The 23,553-nt window shown below is 35.5% G+C and overlaps 2 protein-coding genes across 6 annotated transcripts in view; one reads left to right on the plus strand and one right to left on the minus strand.

The window, feature by feature from the left end:
• Positions 1 to 3,328: 3,328 nt before the first annotated feature.
• Positions 3,329 to 23,024, minus strand: LOC106871197 (mediator of RNA polymerase II transcription subunit 8). Of its 2 annotated transcripts, XM_014917543.3 has the most exons (9): positions 22,888 to 23,024; positions 20,623 to 20,741; positions 18,225 to 18,369; positions 16,735 to 16,875; positions 12,723 to 12,743; positions 8,146 to 8,199; positions 5,796 to 5,880; positions 4,712 to 4,876; positions 3,329 to 3,704 (listed from the first exon to the last, which is right to left on the minus strand). In XM_014917543.3, the coding sequence occupies exons 1-9, from the start codon at positions 22,891 to 22,893 to the stop codon at positions 3,622 to 3,624; spliced, it is 819 nt and encodes a 272-aa protein (XP_014773029.1). In that variant the 5' UTR covers positions 22,894 to 23,024; the 3' UTR covers positions 3,329 to 3,621. The 2 variants fall into 2 exon arrangements, with proteins under 2 accessions (XP_014773029.1, XP_014773030.1); XM_014917544.3 differs by lacking the exon at positions 12,723 to 12,743.
• Positions 23,025 to 23,048: 24 nt separating this feature from the next.
• The window catches only part of LOC106873556 (KICSTOR complex protein SZT2), a 188,185-nt gene continuing 187,680 nt past the window's right edge, over positions 23,049 to 23,553 (plus strand). For all 4 annotated transcript variants that reach the window (XM_089365841.1, XM_089365843.1, XM_089365842.1 and 1 more), the window contains exon 1: positions 23,049 to 23,188. In XM_089365841.1, coding sequence (XP_089221967.1) covers positions 23,147 to 23,188 — 42 coding nt within the window. In that variant the 5' untranslated portion in view covers positions 23,049 to 23,146. The remainder of the gene's footprint in view (positions 23,189 to 23,553) is intronic.

Here is a 23,553-nt window from a genome sequence, read left to right on the forward strand (position 1 = left end):
CATTATAAAACTTTGAAAAAAATAAAAACAACTAGTTAATGTATTCTAAGATATATGGAAAGATGAGATAATTGCAGCCAGAGCATCTTTGATTACAACTTAATGTTCAATTGGACCTATGTCTGATTAAACAATCACAATAATGACCGGTAAACTTGCAGTTCCGTTATAAATTAAAGAGATTTATACAGTTCAACAGATGTTCTTGAACTGTTTGGAGCATAGAGGATTAAAAAACTCTTCAGTATTGTTTTCTGCATGGCAGGTCATTTTTTAATCCAGACAACTAAAAACATGTAGAAAATCAGAAATGTTAGCTGGAGCTGTTGATGTAATTCATTGTTGGGTTGCAAAATTATCCATAAATTTTGTCTGAATTTAATTTTGAGAAAAACTTCACTTTGGTAAAACATTTGATGCAATTTTCAATGAGTGAAACTGCAAATGTGGGTATTTTTTAATACCCACAGCTATTAAAATTGAATGTTAAAGTATTATTCATTTGTAAATTTCAGTTACAAAGAATCAGGAGTTTCACCTGTTTCTTAATTCAAGCTCATAACTTTTTAGATTTTGCAGTTGCTGTCATCATAGTCTGTTTTCTATGCTGGCATAGGTTGGATAGTTTGACAGAACCTTACAAGCCAGAGGACTACATCAAACTCCAATGTTTGCTTTGGTGTAGTTTCTATGATTAGATGACCTTCCTAATGCTAACCACTTTACAGAGTGTACTGCGTGCTTTTTATGTGGCACCAGCAACAGTGAGGACACAACTGAGGGAGGAGTATTGAACATAGTGACCGTATACCAAGTAATGAGAGGCCCAAAGGTTGGGAAATATACATGGATCATTTTTTTCCTTTTTTTACTATTGTGTTAGGAAGTCTTCATGTACTTGTCTGACATTGGACTGTGCTGATGTTCTTACCCTCACAGCTAATCAACCGAACAATGTGCAAGACGTGCTAACATTCCTTGAAAATGCTGCTACCTGCTTAGGCCTTGCTTCTCAGTGTAAAGAAAAAGACTGTGTGCATAACTATCAATGAGGATGAAAGCCACCAACCAATTTGTTTCAGTGATGGCATGCAACTCAAGTCAGTGACATTTTGGAATATATGTTGCTGTCTGAAAGAAAGGCAAGCTTGGAGTGCTTGTGATACACTTTACATTTGGCAGTCAGGTATTTCAGAGTCAACAAAGGCTGGTCTGGGAGGTTGCTGAGAGTATTCCTCACTATGGAGCCTAAACCTGGACTATCAAGGAACTTCAAGATCCCCTTGTTGATATATACACTAAGCTTTTCGTAAGGGCTCAAAACATTTTATTGCTGAGCACAAGACAAAAGAAGAGATTAATCCTTTAGCATTCAGATTACTGTGTCAAGTGTAAAATTTATTTATTCACATCATTTTGAATTAGTCATGCATCATCTTGTAGCTTTGAAGCTTCAATAATGTGTTTATTTTTAGAATAATATTGTAGGATAAATGTGAGAGACCAGATCAAGCCAGTTTGAATATAAAACAGGTATAATATTTGGGCCGGATATGGCTGGTTTAAATGCTAAAGAGTTTAAGGACATATTTGATCTGCTTCTGCTCTGTTGGTAACGCAGGAAAGGGTTTTGCTGGCCACTTTTATCATGCTGACCAACAAACCATATCAGGTGTTATAATTTAGAGGCTTCTACACCCTAATAGAGGACAAAGGCCACCCAATGACTCTGGTGACACAACATAAAATTGAAGGCCAAATTCACAAAGCTAATAGGAAACAGAGATTCCTGGCATGGAATGTTAGAATGTTGCAGTAAAGAGGGAGAGGAACTAATTCAACCTTTATAATTTCAGACTTTGATAATTTATTTGGTCAGTGATATTGAACAAAAATGCCAATCACATAAACATCCTTGGTCCTCTGATTCCATTACAAGAAAATCTTTAACATTCATTTTTCAGCTCACAGAGACACCATAACCAGTGAATTTCACCAGCGTACAATAAATTGTATTCTACTTGGACAGCCTTAAAATTTTTTTGCAATTCCCTGTTTCTAGCCTATATTTTTATGAAGTTAAAACATTTTATTATAATTTCATTACATTCTTTGAGAATATGTACATCATTATCATTATCTTTTCTGGACAAAATGTTGAGGTTGTCTCCTTAGGTTTCATGCTTTTCCTGCTGCCAGCTTCGTTTCCCATTAAAGTGCTTATTTCCCCGCATCTTCTGCATGATGAAAAATGCACAGCAGCCTGACATGCATTAGTAACAAATATAAACAATAAAACTGCAAAAACTAGTGACATTATTTTACATATTAAGCCAGATGGAAAGACATAAACACATCATTCAATGTCCGTTTTTCCATGCTGGCATGGTCAGACAAGATCCGATGAGCAGTCGGACTGCATCAAATTCCCATGTCAGTTTTGGCATACTTTCTGCAGTTGGATACCCCTACTAATTCCAAGTAATTTCCAAAAATGAAGACCTGCCTCCAACTGCAAAGACAAAAAGGCAAAAATCCTCTTGACTAAATTGGTGGTGCTTTTGAGAATACATAAAAAAAACCTTGTAAAAAGTACCCACTACACTCTTTAAAGTGGTTGATGTTAGGAAGGGAATCCATCCATAGAAACCATGCCAAAACAGACAACTGGAGCCTGGTGCAGCCCTCTGGCTTGCCAGCTGTCAAACCACCAGGCCCATGTCAGTATAGAAAACAGATGTTAAATGATGATGACAAAGATGATATATTTTGCAATAGAATACCAGTTACTGCCAAACCACATTTAACAGTATCATTAAGGGCAGTATACCTTGAGAAGCAACTAGTACTGAGGTAGCAGACAGTATGTGAAGTCTTGATAAATTCTGCTGTAGACCTGAAATGGCATTAGTGTCTCTTGTAGATCCATGTCCAAGTTTAAGCTTATTAAATTATATGCTTTATCTTTTACTTCTTTCAGTCATTAGACTGTGGCCATGCTGTGTCACTACCTTGAAGAATTTTTAGTCAAATGAATCGACATCAGCATTTATTTTCCCTTAAGTTATGGGGATGTAAACACACCAACACCATTTGTCAAGCAGTGACAGGGGACAAACATAGACATCAACACATAAATATATGTGTGTGTGTATGTATGTATATATATATAAATATATGATGGGCTTCTTTCAGTTTCTATTTACCAAATCCACTCACAAAGCTGCAGTGGGACTGAACCTGGAACCATGTGGTTGAAAAGCAAGTTTCTTACCACACTGCCACACCTGTGCTTGTTCAACATTTTCCAAAATAATAAAAACATCAGTTAAAAAAAAAATGCTAAATTTATTGAATTAAAAACAAAAAAATGTTTACAAAATATTCAAGGAAAGATTGTTTTCCCTAAAATAAATTTTAAAAAATTTAGAGAAGGAACAAAATGAATCAATAATTTAATTAAAAATAAGTTTGCTGCACTGTGCAGTAGGTTTTTTTTATATAGATCCTCTTTTTCTGTTACCTTCATTAAGTTAGCAGTCAGAAATACTGTAGTAATATCTGTTGAGTTATAGATGTGCAGTTTTTTTTCTTTCTTTGCATACAGTTTCAAATACTACCTCAGGAACGCTGGTAAGGATGACTGGAGGCTGCTTTGATGTTAGTCTTGATAGTGCTTGGAGCTTTAGAAATATTGGCAGAAGCTGGAAATATATAAAAAAAACAAGGGGTAGTTTTTAAGAACACAGATTATGACCATAAATATGAAAAAATCAATCATGTTATGCTTTGCTGAACCTTTTTAAGACTAACTTAACTGGCAACAGATTCCACCTTTATTTTGATGTTGACTTGTTTGCAATAGAAAATACAACTAGATGTTGCTACTTAGTCCCTGGTGAACCTGGAACAAGCAGGTCTATAATCAAAAGCTCTCCAATTGCGATTATCCTGCCTTTTCTAGACTACATCATTGAAGGTGTATTTTTAAGACAACATGGTTTAATTTGGTTACTTTCACAATCACACGGGTTTGGTTTTGGTTTTGTTTCACTGCATAGCACCTTGGCAGTGTATCTTCTACTACAGCCCTGGTCAGGCAAAAACATGAGTGAATTTAGTAGAGAGAAACTGCAGGAAGCTTGTGGTGTGCATGTGCATATGATGCATGAAAGCTGACATTCCAAGCAAGTCACCACTTGAGCAAAATGGTCATAATATTCACATTCTTTGTTGGCATTATGACCAGTGGTTCTGCATACTGAAAGATCATCATCATCATTTTAATGTCGGCTTTGCCCTGCTTGCATGGGTTGGTTGGAGTTTATGGAGGCAGATTTTCTACAGACAGATACCCTTCCTGTTGCCAGCGCTCACCTGTTTCCAAGCAAGGTAATATTTCCTCATGGCTTGACGTGTGTTTAGAAATGACTGATATTCATTTACACATTCACATGATGTCAAAACAAGAGAGCACGCATACACGACAAGCTTCTTTCAGTTTCCAGCCACCAAATCTCAAGGCTAAGGTTGGCCCAAGGTAGAAGACACATGCCTAAGGTGCCACACAGTGGGACTGAACCCAAAACTGTGTTGTTGGGAAGCAAACTTCTTAACCACACAGCCTGCGCCTATATAATAGTACATAACACAACATGTATTTAAGAGGTTAAAAGAAATGTAAAATGAATGAAAATGTGAGGTAACTTACCTGGTGGCTTCTGAGTCTGTGGCTGAGTATTAATGTTGTTATTCTGATGAGAATTCTCAGAACGTCGAGGTGTTGGTTGTTTGAGACCTTTCCCAACAGTGATGGCCTGAATTAGAGTATTGGTATCTGCCATTGAAGATGTCTGTGGCTGTGCCGATTTCTGATCTGAAGTCCAAAAAGTAAGTAAAATTCATTTCCATTAGATGACAGCAATATAAAGACAAAATGGCCCAAGTAGGTAAAGTGTCAGAGGTACCTTATCAATATGACCCAAATAGATAAGATAGCTGGTAGTGCAATACTACTGACCTGTATCTTATCAGTTCAGATCTCAGCTGCTGATGAGTTTGTGGTGCTCCAGAAAAGTTACCAGGTTGTTGGTAAAACATATCAAATCTGGGAACATTATCATTACCTTTGATAACTAATCTCCCTTCTTAATGTGCAAAGCCAGGAGAAAAGACAATTTTATTACGTTTGTTCTGCATTGATAATTATATTGATTGGAAAATAAAATTGAATATATGTGTGTGTGTATGAAGAGATATGGCTTAGTGGTTAGGGAGTTGCACTCCTGATTGTGAGATTGTGGTTTTGATTCCCAGATCGGGCGTTGCATTATGTTCTTGACCAAAGCACTTCATTTCACATTGCTTTGCAAGCATTTCGTCATCTGACATGTGGCACATGGTGCATTTGTACAAGTAAAGTCAATATGATAGAATGATAGAGGGATTGAGCTTATGTGAACACAAACATTTGATCCACTATAAGCAAATCATCTGTGTAGTTGTTCAGCAAGAAATTGCAGAAACCTCATGCATTGTCTAATGATGGGAGAGTCCATGATATATATATATCAGTTTCAGTCTATAAGGCACTGATTGGTTTAAGGCTACATAGTAAGTGGTGTGTAGCAGAACTGAACCTGAAACCATGTGGTTTGTAAAGTGAGCTTCTTAACCACAAAGCCATTCCTGCACCTAAGTATCAATTAAATTTCATAAGTTTTGTTGCAGTTGTTAGTTTTACATAATTTTTCTTCAGCTCATATCCATACCCATATAATACCTCCCATACTTACTTGCTTCGCTTTCCCATTCTTCTCGAGCAGAATTGATGATGTCAATGATGTTGCTGGTGATTTTGTTTAGAGAATTTAATTGTTTCTGAAAAAAAAAAAAAAAAAAAAAAAAAAACTGAAGTATCCAGATGGCATTACTCTCTAATCTTTTGAAATACAATAATAATTTCACCAGAGACATTTACTGTTTTAACCCATTACCTCCCATAATTCTATTAACTGGAATTTTTTTTATGAAACTTTGATTTCTAGCATAAAACAGCCTTAGAAACACACTGGAATGATCAAAATAACATTTTAAATAGAAATAAGCGAGATATTGGGTGAAAAATTAGCAAACCTCATTTGAATATCAGAGAAATATACCTAGTAGATATAGCAAAAAAGTTAGATATGTGTAAATATTGACAGATAATTACGAAATTTGTAATTTTTAAGTGATCTCATATGAGATCACTGGTAGGTAATGGGTTAACTGGAATCTATTTTGTTCAAAAGGTGTGCAGAAATCACAGATGTTCAAACATGTTTTTATATAGTAACCCTTATCTGTTATTGAAATTCTCTCTCAATGACTTTCTTTGTTTTGCCTTTGTTTTCTAGAGAAGGACCAATGCCCATCATCGTCATCATCATTTAGTATCCATTTTCCATGCTGGAATGGGTTAGATGGTTTGATTGGAACTGCTAAGCTGGAGGGCTGCACCAGGCTCCAGTCTGTTTTGGCTTGGATTCTACGGCTGGATGCTCTTCCTAACACTAACCACTCCACAGAGAGTACTGGTAGCCTTTTATGTGTCACCATTATAATACAAACCCTTCCACCATCACTTTAGTCAGGAGGAAGAGCATTAATTGTGCCCTTTAATAGGCACTATTAAAGACAGTATCTATGTCTTTAGGCAGTATTAAAGGGAATAGGTTCTGAAGACTGAAGGGAGGAAGCTATCCTCAAACTATAAATCTGGTCCAAATGCTTATGATAGACTAAAGGTACTCAGAGACCAGATACTGTTGACATTAAATTAAGTCCACTATCCAAGTAAGTTCCAGTGAGATTTGACTCAGACTACAGAGTCAACAAATACAGCATAGTCTCAAACACAAAGAGACAGTAAATATAGCACTGACTCAGATCACGAAGAGCCAACAAATACTACATTGACTCAGACCACAAAAACTTGACAAATACAGCATATACTCGAACACAAAGAGTCATCAAATATAGCACTGACTCAAACCACACAAAGAGCCAACAAATATGGCATTGCTTCTGAACACAGAGTCAACAAATATAGCAAGGCGTTCTGCTTGACACTAACAATTCTGCTGATCCACTGCCAAAGGCTGGTGTTTTATTGATCGATCCAAAACCCCACAAACACCAGGGAAGGATGAAAGGCAAAGCTGAGTTCAATGGAATTTGAATTCAGTTAGGCAAGAAGCCAGAGTAAATACTTCTAGGCATTTCGTCTGATGCACATAGGATTTTGTCAATTCATTGTCTGTAACATCATGGTTATGTGTTCAAATATTACCACAATGAATATGTTGCAACTAAAACAAACTATATAATTCTTTTTGCCTCACTCTGCTTGTCCGAGAACAGGTACCAAGCCTACTTTACAGTTAAGAGTTTGACTGTTAAGTAGAAAGTACCCAAGAGAAAAATAATAACAATTGTTTCAAATTTTGGCACAAGGCCAGAAATTTCAGAGGGAGGAGTTTAGTTGGTTATATTTACCCCAGTATTTGACTGGCATTTTATATTATTGACACCAAAAGAATGAAAGACAAAGTCAACCTCAGTAGTATTTGAACTCAAAATATAAAGAGCTGAAAGAAATGTCATTAAACATTTTGTCTGTTGCTCCAACAGTTCTGCCAGTTTGCCACCTTAAGAAATGTAGTTATCGTTTCAGATTTTGGCACAAGGCTGGCAATTTTGAGGGGTGATGGAGATAGTTGATTACGTCATCCCCTGTACTTGACTGGTACTTTATTTTATCACCCCAAAAAGATGAAAAATACAGTTGTCCTTGAAAGGATTTGAACCTAAAATTTAAAGAACCAGAAGAAATACTGCCAAGCATTTTGTCTGATTCTGCCATAATAATACTAATATCTTTTAAAAAAAACAAAAAAAAAAAAAAAACACCATAAATTGTTAAGCATTTAATTTTAAATAAAATATGTAAGAATATAAATGAAAGAAAAAGGAAAAAAAAACCCCAAAAAAAACAGGATAACACTTCCAAATAATTTATATAATATAGCTTTCTACAAACAATAGGTGAATAAGTAAATATGTAAAAAAGAAATCAAATAAATTAGTTTCCAATCAACTCACTCTAGTTACTGTCGCGTCCTCAACTAACATGTTTTCATTCTTTATTCCTTTGCCCTGTCAAAACAAAAGCAAACAAGTTATAAACACATTAGTAAAATATGGTGTTACTCTTATTAATGGTGAAATGCTATGTATTACTTATGTAAAATGTAGCATTCACCATAACACGGACTACGAAGAAGGAGCTTCAAAACTGCCTTGTTGATATGCGCACTAGGCTTCTCACAAGGGCTTGAAAACATTTCATTGGTGAGTACAAGACCAAAGCGGAAATTCATGGATACATTCCATCCATCTCTCTAGTGTATGAGACATTTTGACACAGCTGTTTTGGTGTCACTGGGTTGATGCTGACTTATTTGACATTAGACGTTTTAATGTTTCTCTCATTCTCTCACACTGTCTGAGGTGAAAGTGTGTTTAGGTCAATCACATTCAATTAATAAATTGTAATATCCCTCTCTTTCTCCCCTATCTCTGTTTGTATGTGTACAGTTTTGCATGTCTGTGTGTGTTTGTCTCCAGTGCCAAAAAGTGCTGTCACCAAAGCAGGTTCAATGTCCAGTCAGCCATGCCAAATCACCAGTGTCCAGCTACGCCCAGTAATTTGTATCATTACTGCTCAATGTAAGATAGGTTTTGCTGGCCACTGCTACTGTGCTGAACGACAGACTATATAAGAAGTTTTTCTTTGCAGACTCCTGCACCTTAACAGAAACCACTAAAAGACCACCCAACTACAACATCATTGGCATGAAACTGAGGACTATCAAAGCTAATGTGGGTCAGAAATTCCTGACACAGTTTGGTGAAACATTTCAGTTAAAACTGCTTGGAAAAAAAAAAAAAAAATTCTTAAAATTCAGTTACACTTTCAGTTGATGCTGGAGATTTTCTTCTAGAATCTATTACTTAAGAAAGTGAGCTACAACAAAGTGATTTTAGCATCAACCCACCAACTGAGTTTGTTTTCACAATCAAAACATTTTAAACCTTTAGTGTTTGGCTTACTCTATCAAATGAAGTGCTTATTTATTCACATAGTTTTGAATTAATTGCGAATTCTCTTGTAGCTTTGAGAATTTGATGATGTGATTGTTTATATCTTTAGAATGACACTGTAGGGTAGGTGTGAGAGGCCAAATCTGGCCAGTTTGAACATAAAATGGTTAGAATATTTGGGCTGGATATGGCCAGTTTAAATGCTAAAAGGTTAAATATCAGAAGCACAGTTTAAACAGGTACATTTACACGTGAAAGTGCAGTTTTTTGCTATGAGTAGCAGCAAATGCATAAAACCATAGCTTTTATTTACAAGTGAATGTAATTTGGTAGCATGTACTATCCTCTTCATTTTAATATCCAATTTTCCATGCTTGCATGGGTTGGATAAAGTTTATTGAGACTGATTTTCTATGGTTGGACACCCTTCCTGCAACCAGCCTATATTTGTTTCCAAGCAAAGTAATATTTCCTCATGGTAAGACATGAAAAGATGTAGCCTGTAGGTCCATTGTTATGGACACACCCTTACTATCAACAAGTGTTTTGATAATTTATAATGCTGGACTTACATTCTGCTATCAGTAGAGCTTAGAGTTACACTCTCTTAATGCCAGTAGGGCTAAATCCAGTTAATAGATATATTGGCATAGGAAGCCATAGTTTTAAGTATCTAGACTCTGGTCACAGCACAGTTCTGGTGACAGGATAGGCACTATCAATCTCTCTGATCAGTGATCTGATTTTTAAATGACTAAACCATATTTACAGCAGAAAGTTTTTAAAAAATTAATTAATTAAATGAAAGTAATGATTGATTACATGACTGTCTCATTTTTATGTGACATTAACCAATACTGATCTCTAGAGGCAAGAAGGCCACATATTTTGAGAGAAAGAACAGTCGTATTTTTACTTGACTTTGCAGGGCATCCAAAACCAGTGAGATTTATACAGTTTATTTCTCTTGAACAGCTGACGGCTGTGGGACAAATATATATATATATATATATATATAAGAGAGAGAGAGAGAGAGATAGAGAGAGAGAGAGATAGAGAGTTCCCAAATTAGATCTGAATAGAATGGTTAGCGTGAGGTCTGGGGAGGAAATAATATGGACAATAGGAGGAGAAAAGATAAGTGAGTTTCAAGTACCCGAGTGGAGGTTGTACAAAACCAACCAGCCTCAAACAGCAGAGGCCACTGAAGTAGGTGCAGAAGAGTCAGAGAGAAAAGCATGGCATGTCTGCAAGTCAGAGATTGGAGTAATTTTCTGGGATGTTGAATCAACAATGAACTTTACAAGTAGTTGGATAAGAATGTTTGTTATGTGTGTATAAACATATATGATGGACAAAGTATGAGCATATACTTCTTCAATCAACTGAATGACCTGCTAATTGAGTTAACAAGCAGCATAGGTGAGTATTTCATAGGCACCCAACGTTTGAAGGTGATGCATGACCATTGAACGTTGGGCCTCATGGAGGCAATAACAAGTGACCGAGACCTGTGGAGATATGCTGTGCTTGAGAAGACCCAGCAAGCCAAGTGAGACCATAACCGTGGCCTATGCCAGTGCAGCATAACCGGCCCATTTAGGAGTACCTTTCAATCATTGGGCAATAAACTGCCCTTGCGAAGACCTGTTGAGCCAAGTGAAGTCCATGGCTGATGACGTGTTGCCTGACTGGCTCCTGTGCCGGCTGACTGGTCTCATGCACTAAGTGGCTTCTTGCTTTGTTTGGGGACTTTCTTATAAAAAATTTTAAAAATCATTAACGATTTTTCTTTATTATTCTTGACTCTCAGTTGTCTTTTTTTGTTTCTCTAACTTAGCCTTTTTTCTAGGTAGGGGGTCTATGCAACCCCAGTTTTACCTTTGGGGAGAGGGGTTCCATATTAATCTGACCACTATCCTTTGATCTGTACAGCATGGAAGGCTCTACCAGGAGCTCACATTCTGCTGGCATAGCATTCAGAGTCTTTAAGGTATGCAAGCCATCACACCTTAACAAGGACTGGGCCTTGTGAAAGATGTGTGAATCAAGCTCTGTGCAAAAAAAAGAAAAAGTTCAAATCAACAGAAAATGTATCATTTAGTAATTTTCAGAGCCATATAACCAATAAAACAGATCAGGCCTTGAGGTTAAAAATTACTACTCACCCACTCTATTCAACAAACTTAACCGCTTTAGATTTTGACTCATTCAGGTCTACTAGAATTTTACCAGTGCTAAAACATTCACAAGCTAAGATGTTGCAACAGCATTAAAATTTGAGTGCTGTTGCACATCTTAGCTTCTGAATGTTAGACTTTTCCTCTTCTGAGAATATGATCTATTTTCAACCATAGAACCTAAAATACTTTGCAAAAATTGTGATATTACTTTTCGGTGTCCCGATGGGTTAGTGAATATAAGTGTTAAGTGTCAAATCTTAAATGTTGTAGTTTAACTAGTGGGCATAAGTTCAATCCCAGCATCAATCAAACTATTAATACTTTGGTGCAAGTGGAATGAACTGGTAGTATTAGAAGTAAGAAGGAGACTATTCTTGATATGGACAATAGCAAGAGAATGATCCAACTCTGTAGATTTAATAAAAGATTCAGTTTGAAATTCTGAGAACATTACCGAATATGGCAGTTACATGAAGCAGACTTAAGAATACAATGGCCAAAATGTTCTGACAATAACAACTAAAGACACAAATATGAATGAATAAACCATTGTATAACAGTCAATAATCTGATAAAAAGTATTTTGATTTTCTGTTGCTATTAAGACTAATAATGCTGCAATCTCAACTTGACCAAATATTGAGGAAAGCAATAATGTTTTTAGAATCGTCAAATCGTTCTCATTTTAATAGATGTTCTCTGTATCTTAGCAATGAGGCCAAAACAATTTATAATGTTAAGCAATAAGCTATAAGGAAATTTGCATAAAGAATTAAATCTTATAAAGGCTTGCAGAAAGTTGAGAAATGATTTTTCATAAAGGAAATCATGCAATATAATTTTTAAGTAAAACAACACAGATGAATATATATATATGTGTATGTATATGTGTGTATTTATATATATATATATATATATATATATATATATATATATATATATATATATGTATATATATATATATATATATACACATATACACACACACATATATATATATATGTATATATATATATATACACACACACATACATACATATGGATGGGGAAATTACATAACTGTCTGTAAGACACATAATGGCTTCTATTAACATAGAAATGTATACTTAGAGAAACATTTTAGCCATAATATAAGAAACCATCAAAGAGGATAAAGAAAGAAATGAAAGATACAATGAGGACAGAGTACGGTACAAATATCTGAGAAGCATGCACAATATGAGAGAGTAATGTTAGTTCAGCAAGTCTGGATCAAGAAGAGGTTTTCTTTTTTTGTTTTTTTTTTTAACAACTTAAGTCAATGTTTCATAGTTGACCTGTTGCTGTCGAATGGGAGACAAGACACAAGCAGACAATGACTAAAACAACATATAGGACATAAGTACAACTTACCTGGCTGTACAGCATGTAAGGCTGCATCAAAGAAATACAGTAAAGAAATAACATTCGTTTTATTTACACAGTTTGGACAAGTAAGGGTTATATGGAGAAAAATAAATACATATACGGCAATAGGAATCAAAAGAGGGCTTTTGTTAAATAGTCAGGAATAATGAGACAATTTTCTACACATCATCAAATTATTCTTTTACTGGTTCCAGTCATTAGACCATATCATCCTACTCATTTAAGCCCTACACTCCCAATAGAGCGTAGACCATTGACAACAGGAAAAGCCCCCGGCCCATCAGGAATCACTGCTGAGATGCTTAAAACATCTGGTGGTGTGGGCTATGGCCTAGTTACCTGCATTGTAAACCATGTAGTTTATGATGGAGTCATACCCAATGACTGGCATAACAGCACTATAGTCAACTGCAACAAGGGTAAAGGTGATGCTTTAGATAGAAATAACTACAGGGGTATCAAACTGCTGGATCAGGTGATGAAGGTCATGGAGAGGGTCATAGTCCATCTCATTAGGGAGAGAGTCTGCTTAGATGAGATGCAGTTCGTTTTTGTGCTGGGTAGAAGCACCACTGATGCTATATTCCTGGTTCGACAACTGCAGGAGAAATACCTAGCTAAAGATAAACCCCTATACTTGACTTTTGTGGACTTGGAGAAAGCCTTTGACAAGGTCCTCCAATGCCTTATCTGGTGGGCAATGTGGAAACTGGGGATTGATGAATGGTTAATAAGGGCTGTACAGGCTCTATACAGAGATGCCGTTAGTAAGGTTAGGATTGGCAATGAGTATAGTATAGAATTCTGGGTAGAAGTAGGGATCCACCAAGGATCAACTCTCAGTCTCCTTTTATTCATCATAGTCCTCCAGGCAATAACAGAAGAATTCAAGGTGGGTTGTTCCTGGGAGCTCCTCTATGCTGATGGCCTGGCCCTTATAGTAGAATCACGATCAGAAGTGGAGAAGAAATTTCAGGTGTAGAAGCAAGGTTTAGAATCAAAAGGCCTTAGAGTCAATGTAGCAAAGACCAAAGTTCTAGTAAGTAGGAAGGCGAACTCATCACACACCCTCAGGTAGGTGGCCCTGCTCGATTTGTAGAAAAGGTGTAGGTAGAAACTCCATAAGATGTACCCAATGTAAGCTATGAACACATAAGAGGTGGGACTGCACCTAGAAAGTTCCCCTACGAGGCACAAGTCCGGGCAAGGTTGTTTATGGAAGACCAGCAGTCGCCCATGCATACCAGCCTCCTCTCTCCATGCCACCAATGTTATCCAAGGGAAAGGCAAAGGCTGATACAGCTTGGCACCAGTGATGTTACAACTCATTTCTACAGCTGAGTGAACTGGAACAACATGAAATAAAGTGTTTTGCTTAAGAACACAATACACAGCACAGTCCTAGAATCGAATTCACTACCTCATGATTGTGAGACTGACGCTCTAACCACAGCCACGCGCCTTCACTAAGGAGGTCTATAAATAATATCAAATTATGGTAAAGTAATTTTTTTTGGCTCACTCCATATACACATATGCATTCACAAACACACACACACACACAGACAAAAACATGCACATAACTTGCATACATACATTCACACACACACATTAGGACACTTATCATCGCAGAAACGTATTGGATTGGAATTAGATGCTTTGTTATACACTCTGTATGTTGTATGAAATGCAATGATGTGAACTCTTTACCAATCGAGTGAAGTACAGTTCAATTGTTTATCTTAAACGATTCTGAATACGCCTCATCATTCGATCTGGTTAGCCAGATCTGGATTATATCAGAGTACTCACAAAGTACCTACCCGAATTCCAAATCCCAATTCTTTAATGTTACATGCACGGGCGCACACACACACACACACATGCATGCACTCAAGTGTGCACACATATATATATATACATACAAGTATATATATATACATACATAAATATATATATACATATGCACACATATATATAAGGCTAGCGGAGTTAGATGTTAAAATAATTGTCTAAGGGATAAAAATATCCATTATACTATCAGTATATTACCTATATTTAAACATGGGAAAACATGTTATGCTCATAAATTATAGGTAAAGAAGGATAAACAGGAGTTTATCAGGAATCAAAATTTAAAGAAAACAGAAAATGGAGATAATATTGATGAACAACAATTGATTTTCATCAATTATTATTTATTGATTATTTACAAAAAGATTGCTAGATGGCTATTAGATGGGATGCAGTCTTTTTGTAAATAATTAATAAATAAAAATTGATGCAAATCAATTGTTGTTCATCAATATTATTTCCATTTTCTGTTTTCTTTAAATACACACACACACATATATATATACACACATACATATATACATGTACACATACACAATATAGGTAGTTAGGTAAAATTCGTCTGTCTTCCATGCTGGCATGGGTGGGACAATTTCTAATAGGAAATTCCTTACATGTCCATCTAACATGTTAAACTCTATGACTCCTATTAGCAAATGAAATGCATGTAATGGTGATTAATAATAGCAAAAAATTTCCAATTTCCTGCTTTGTTTGTTTTGTTATATATATATTTTATTTTATTTATTTATGTGTTTCAGCCAAGTGGCTGCGGTCATGCTGGTGCACCACATGGAGATATATATTTTAGTGTTAGTGGTAATAGAGAATCTAAAGGAACCAAATTTCATGCCATGATAAAGCACCAAAAAAGATGTGGACAAGCTGGAAACAAAAAAATGTTGAAATTAAGTTAGTTATTATCTGTTATGGTACACTAATTCATATTCCTTTGATTAGAAATCTTACCTGCTTCTCAAAACTACTGAAGCAAGTTAAAACGATGTACAGCTAAAATATGTTGACTTATATGTCAAGGATTCCGTATCAGGCGCAATAATGTTTAAAACCACAAAAAAGATCGGAATATAATTGATGTTGTTGTGGTTTTGCCTCAGGACAGCCCTGCTGAAGTAAATCTATAATGAAAATGAACCAGCTATGATCATAACATCATCTTTTCAGACAATGTTTCTAGAACTACTGTCCGGAACTTCCATTTTAAGATAGTGATGTATGATCTGAAGTGAATTTTACTGCTATTGTTACCGAGTCATAACACAATGTAGAGGTTCCTTTGTTGATGTATTGAGAATTGATATTTTATTGCTAGGAATGTTTGTCATAAGATGACAGGAGACAATTTAAGTAAATGTATTTTATATGATCTAATTGTTGATATGCTGGAATGAAAAGTTAGATTAAACTTGATTTGTATCTTCACTGAAAACACAAAGCTGCCATCAGCTACTCAATAGTAAAAACTCTTACAGGCTTTGAGGAAATGTCTAGTCCATTTAGGTTTCTAATCATGACAATGCCAGTAGATTTCAAAGGCATAAAATTGAAGATGTATTAGTAATATATTTGAGGTTAGAGTTTGCAGCTCTTTCTGTGTCAAGCAAATTGCATTGAAGCCCTATTCATGAAGCCTGGGATCTATGTAGCTAGTACTAGTTAACTGTAGTAATTATATATTGGTTTCAGATTTTGGCACAAAGCCAGCAATATTGGGGGAGGGATGAAGCTGATTCCTTGGTGGAATTTGAACTCAGAATATAAAGATCGGTGAACTACCATTAAGTATTTTGCCCAGTGTGCTAACGATTCTGCCAGCTTCCTGCCTTAACTGTAGTAATTATATATTAATACAAGCTACCAAATTTTCTTGTGAATAAGTTGCCTCCCTAATTTAGAGTTAAATCTTGGAACAAAATTTTTTCCTTACATAGTTTTAGCTTTGCCCTATGTCTGAGTTGCACCCCAGTTTTTTGTTTTTTTAAATCAAATATAAAATAGTGTGACTTACACAAGAACAGATATGGTAATTATATTTCTTAAAGAAATTGATACTAAACACAAACAAAGAAAAAAAAAAAAAAGAAAACATTATTTTTCAAAAACAACCATGCTCTCGTCTTACCTGTGTTGTATCATGGCTGCTAGGGCCTAACCGACAGGTAAGTTCATTGAACTTCTCTTCAACTTCAGGTTCTGGTTTGGTTCGAAGGTATACAGGAACAACTTCATGATTGAAAATCATTAATCGGCCTTCAGTTAGTTTCTACAAAAGACAATACAGTAAAAGAAGTTAAAAACTCTTAAATTGCTGAGCAATTTCTATCCAACTGTGTAGTCAAGTTTACTCCTTTGTTACTCATATTCATGTATGCACAGTTATGTAAGCATATAACTGTGCCTACATATAGTAAATCTATTATTACAGATGTGGCAGGTTGTCTAAAGATCACATCAATTCATCCCATGTGTTTATTTCTAATTTTAAATGTCATTTGAAGTTATTGTGTAAATAAGTGTACACTAATTCATTTACAAATGTATAAATATACAAAATGACATATGTATTTGTGTGTGCATATATATATATATATATATATATATGTGTACTTCATGTATATATGCATTTCATTTAGATCTGCGGTTCTCAATCATCTTTTAGCTACTGACCCTTTTCATTCTTATTTTTCTTAGATGGATCTTCATAGCCATTTGATGTTCAAAAAATCCCATTGTAAAATCAGGTCATGTGTGGGTATCGCTCTCACTATATATTACTAAATAATGCACATAAAGGTTTATTTGTTAGTTCAGAAAAACGAGATTTCTTAAAATTAAATAATCCTATAATGCCAATTATATTCATTACCTCATTAGTAGGTAAGTAGGGGGTCATTATATTTAATATGCAAAAGCCATTGTAGAATTAAATAAACAGAGAGGAAAAAATATTAGCTGACATACAGTCAACATCATCATCATCGTTTGACGTCTGTTTTCCATGCTGGCATGGGTTGGACGGTTCGACTGGGGTCTGGGAAGCCAGGAGGCTGCATCAGGCTCCAGTCTGATCTGGCAGTGTTTCTACAGATGGATGCCCTTGCTAACGCCAACCACTCTGAGAGTGTAGTGGGTGCTTTTTACGTGCCACTGGCACAGGGGCCAGAGGGGTCTAGCAATGACCACGATCGGTTGGTGCTTTTTATGTGCCACCGACACGGAAGCCAGTCAAGGCGGCGCTGGCATTGGCCATGTGTGGATGGTCTTTGCAACATTGACTCTAAGGCCCTTCGGTTCTAAACCTTGCTTCCACACTTGAAATTTCTTCTATAGTTCTGGTAGTGATTCTGCTATGAGGGCCAGGTCATCAGCATAGAGGAGCTCCCAGGGGCAACCTGTCTTGAATTCCTCTGTTATTGCCTCGAGGACTATGATGAATAAGTTCACAACAGAGTTTAAAACATTTCTTGTATGGCATTTGTAAAATTTTGAAATAAATTTTCAGAACAGAGGGTTAAAAATAACATTAAAAGAAAGGAGCTATCAATCAAGACTATAGTTTCATATATATGATGAACAGTTGCTTTCAAATATTTAGAAACATTAAAAAGTTACTTCAAGTTCTGGATCTTTATCTGGAGAAAGAGCAAGTGGAAGCAAGACATAATTCTTCAAAGGTGGGATTTTTTCACTTTTTAATAATCGTGTCAATGAATTCAGCTGTCCTGAGAGCAAGGCAAAATTATCAAGTGCATTTGGCCTGGAAAAAGAGAGAAGAAAAAGAAAAAGCAAAGTTGAAACCTGTTCAGGAATATTGGAGATGTAGGAAGACATGGAAACAAAGTAATGAAAAAAAACTGAACAACATGAAAGAGATGACAAAAAGATCATAATAGGAGACTCATGGTACTGGAGAGTACGTGCCCACTAATGCCAACATAGCAAAATGGTCATTAAACTAATGATGGTGGTGATGAAGTTTGGGGTATATATAATTAGGTCTCTTGTCTAATATATTCCTATTAAGTCTCTCTTTGTTCTCCTAATCTATTCACTGTACCACATCACCTGTGAAATAAAGTCACTGTTTATATTGAATCCATCTTTCATCCCAACTTTGCTTCTCTCTCACCATCTCACTTTATGTCTCAACTCCTTTCATCCACAACAATTCCCAAGTAAAAAGGAATGGAAATGGATATGTTTGTATTTGGCACTCAATAACATCACCCCTTTCTGCTAACCATCTCTACCCCAAGTAACTCTTCATTGATATTTACCAGTTATCATCATCCACATCCATTACTGTCACCTGCTCTCTCTCTTAGCACAACACAACTTCATTGCTATCCCATCATATTGTGCTATTTTTCTTCAATCTCCTCTCTAAAACCAAAAGTCAAAGTGTTTATTTAACTTGCAACAATATAAAATCATTTTCTTATTTGACTAATACCAACTACATAAAGTACCAGACACTATGAAAGGTGTGTAGCAGAGGCATGATTGTTCTTTACCTTTAGGTATCTGCATTTTGCCTCCTTACCTTTAGATACCCATTTTGGCTCATAACGTGATGGTCAAGTTCATTTAGCTTTACGTGGGCTGTCCACCCCTTAATGTGATAGACTAACCAGGTGTCCCTACATCAGCTATTTAAGGGAAGCTTTTTCCCTGCTTATTCCTTAGGAAGGTGGGTTTGGATTGACATGAGAGCAGTTTATTCCACTTTGTAGCTTCAGCAAGAGCAAAACTGTAGCAGGAATTTCTTGATGCAATGCTTAGCATTTTTTTCCAATGTTCATCTTCATTTTCGAGAAACACTTTGAAACTATGTAATGTATTTAACAGATTTTTCACGTTATGCTAGTTGCTGTATTTCCATTTAGTGTTGGAATAAATGTTGCAGTCAATTTTATATTGTCTTTATATTTATTGATGTTCGTTATCCTGATTTTTATTTACCCAGAAGATATATTACCAGGACTTAAATCACATTGCATCACTTAACATGACACTATGCAAAGTGTTTCACTGTAATTTGCCTGACATTATACCACTGAGTCTCTCCTGTACCACTCATATTTTCTTCTTCTCCATCTTATTGGTCATCACTCTTCTATTCATATTCCCTGTCATGTTTCCCATGTAGTCTAGTGGGTAGGATTCCCGACTCTCACCCAGGTAGCCTGAGTTTGATTCCCGGTGTGGGAACTGGTTAACTTTGTGTAACCTATGCCAACATGGAAAGCAGACACTAAATGATGATGATGTTTCCCTCAAGAAGAAAAGAGACAATATAGATTAAAGAAGACATTTTAGCCTTGCAGGGAGACATGGTAACTTCTCTAGTGTTGGTAACCTGATAAAATGTAGCCAGTACCCATTGTAAAGTGGCTGGCAATTAAACAGAGACAACATAGGACACAGGGGATTCTTTAGTTTTGTTGAGAACATGACAACTTCTGTTGTGCTTATGTCATGATAATATGCTCTTTGTACACTTTGTTAAGTGGTTGATGTTAAAAAGGGTATCCTGTCATAGAAATCATGCCAAAATGAATTGAAAAGGCAAGACGTGATCCTTTGACCTGTCCAAAACTGAAGTAACTCCAAATAAGAACTGAATTGGACAGCGATAACACATGAAACCTATGTCAGCATAAAAACATGTTTTGATATTCGTCATTTGGTTGTTGATATAACAAATGTAGAAGTATTAAAGAAATCAATAGACCTACATGAACTCAGCATGCAGAAATAGATATAAAAATGATGAAAATAGAGTCTTCAAAGAGAATCTCTTCATTGTTGCTCAGCCAAATGAAAATAACTGAAAAGAAAGGACACATTAGATAGTGCAATTGTAGATATAAATAAAATTATGGGATAATCACAACTGGAACACTTTTGATAAGAAGTCAGTTTGATCAGGGCTGACTTGTGGTTAAACAACAGCCATGAGCTCCATTTTCCTTTAAAAAGAGAAAACTGGAAAAATTAAATTACTCACCATGACATTGAAGCATATTCATGCTCTATTTTCATCAGAAAACTGTGAATACAATTTTTCAAATCAGAAATTCTTTGTGTGATTGTATCTAAAGCAGCTTCTAACTGTTTTTCTTCTCGCTATGAAAATCAAATGAAAAATATTTGTTAAAGCATATTTTATGAAGCCTTTTTCTTGTCAAAAGAAAGGATAAAAGATATTAAAGGATATGTAAATATCCAAATTTGCAAAATAATCTGTTTCCATTCACTATTTTAATATTTGTTTCCCACTTTCTTTATCATCATCATTGCTGAACCTTACGAAGGAGATAACAGAAGACCGAGATATGTGGCACATTGCTGTACTCGAGAAGACCCAGCCACCACAACAGAATTGAGATCCTAAAGCCAAGGTACCACATAAAAAGCATTGATGTGGATGCTGGTATCATGTAAAAAGCACTGGTGATGGTGACATGTAAAAAGTACCCACTACTCTCAGTAAAGTGGTTGGCTTTAGGAAAGGCATCCAGCTGTAGACACCAAGCCAAAACAGAATATGGAGCCTGGTGCAGACCCTGGCTTTGCCTGTTACTGTCAACCCATCCAACTCATGCCAGTATGGAAAATGGACATTAAATATTGATAATAATGATGATCATCATCGTTTTAACATCTACTTTTCTATGCTTGCATGGGTTAGATAGAATTTTGTGAAATTTTCAATGGCCAGATGGCTTTCCTGTCACCAACTCTTACCCGTCTCCAAGCAAAGAAATATTACTCCATGGTTGCGACATGTTCAGGTAAAATATTGGAAATGAATGGCACTCTTTTACTACAATTATGCAATATCAAGACAAACACACACACATATGTATTTATGGTGGGATTCTTTCAGATCTCATCTACTAAATCCACTCATGAGGCCTGGGGTAATAGTAGAAGAAATTTGTCAAAAGTGTCATGCAGTGGGACTGAATCGCCTAAGGTTTGTCCATAAATGGCATGTAGCTTCATTTTAAGGAATATCATCTGAAATTCTTTGTATTAAGTTTTCGTCAAGAGCAAGACTCATGAATTTTATGTGTACTGCGATAAAGTGAATGTACAATTGTTTACCCGTTTTGCTTTATATGATGAAGTGTTAGGGATAGAGAAATTATGTGAGAATATGACGGAAAGTGCTTTAGCATTTTATTTAGCTTTACAAAGCAAGGGATCACTCGTAAATTTGATAACCGGAAGTGGCCGCTGACAAATGTAGCGAAATTTCAAGCAGAAATAAAGTTAGTTTACAATTCTACAAGAGCAAAATACACATTTTAAACTAAAGTATCAAAACAAAATCCAGTAAGGTAAAATGAAAACAAACAAAATTAACCAAAGTCAATATTCAATGTTGAAATAAATATCGAAAGTAAACTATTTCGAGTTTTTACAGGATAGAGCGAATATTTCTAATTTTGGCATAACTACTGAAAGTTATGACCTCCCAAAGTCGGGGGGGGGGGGGTAAAACCCTGTAGTTATGCCCTAATTTTTATTGTTTACAATTACTTTTCATGAAAAGAAAACAAATACAAATAATTTAACAATATTAATAAATCCGAATTTCCACATGTACTATGCTACATGATTTGCATGGACTATACCAGTTATGTTTTATTTACATCTATTTATATATAAATATAAATTGTACTCAGTAAAAATGATTGTTTTATCATGCAATTCAAAATGCACAAACGATATACTCCAATTCAAAAGCAGAGCTTTATTTTAATTTAAACTTTAGAAGATATCGCAGCTTCAACTTTAGTATTGTAAATTGCAGCGTGTTTATGTCACACATTTATACGCAGCCTTGTTAATAGCAAGTTTAGCTCCTGGTGGGTAATAAAGAGATCATTGTTAATAGCAAGTCACATCTAAGATGCAGTGGTCGAAACACTATCTCTAAAGAGTTTAATAGCATTTTCCGTTTAATTTACCATGTATAATAGATCAACGGAACAGATCAACGGAAGTTTATTAAAATGAACTGAATAAATGGTTTTTCAAACGTTTTTTTTTACGACTTTTGAACATAACAGTCATAACTGCTTCAGAAACTTCTCATGGGATCCATATGTAAGCAAAATGATGAATCGGATAAAACCTATTACCGATGATGCTTAGATAATTCAACTGGAGTGAGAAAACTGAGAGAAATAATATATATATATTTATATATAAGATATACTATTAAAGAATCTGAGATAATAATAGTGTGAGCAATAATTACCTGCATGCTGATCTGTCGGGTAAATAATACCGTTTATAAGTTTCATTACTTCCGGTGTGCTGTAAGAGAGGAGAGTTCAGCGGATGTTGTTACTGTCATCACATGATTGACAAAATGGATGTCGTCTCAGACGATTCGATGGGTTGAGAATATTAAACAGGATTATTTATAAACTACCTGGGCACAGTTTTGTGTCTCCAGTGAAATTCAGTAAGATAGAAAAAAAAACTAAAAAAAGAAAAAAACAAACTTGCTTACAATGGATGAAACAGATGAAGCTAGAAGCTTTGACGGAGACCAAGTAACAATATTTTCCTTCTCTCTCCCTTATTGTCTAGCAAATGTTTATTTCGTAACATTCCTCTGCAGAAGGTTGTACCATGCCGATACAAGTCCTTTTCTGGTGTTTATTTGTCTGTCATAAATAAGACAGCTATCTGTTCTGTTTTGTCCTGCAGACGAAATTAAATTAGAATGTTGTGATCACGTTAATGAAATGCTATGTTTTCATTCAACATCATATACACATACACACGCACAGGTGAGTGTGTGTATATATATATATATATATATATAAAGATTGGCAAAGTGCTCAGTGGGGTGCAGTGTTCGTGCAAGTTGCATATCGCTGATAGCATATGTATACATTGACAAAGTTTGTTCACG

The sequence above is a fragment of the Octopus bimaculoides genome, chromosome 18 (genome assembly GCF_046866305.1).
Source record: "Octopus bimaculoides isolate indiv1 chromosome 18, ASM4686630v1, whole genome shotgun sequence".
Lineage (NCBI taxonomy): Eukaryota > Metazoa > Mollusca > Cephalopoda > Octopoda > Octopodidae > Octopus > Octopus bimaculoides.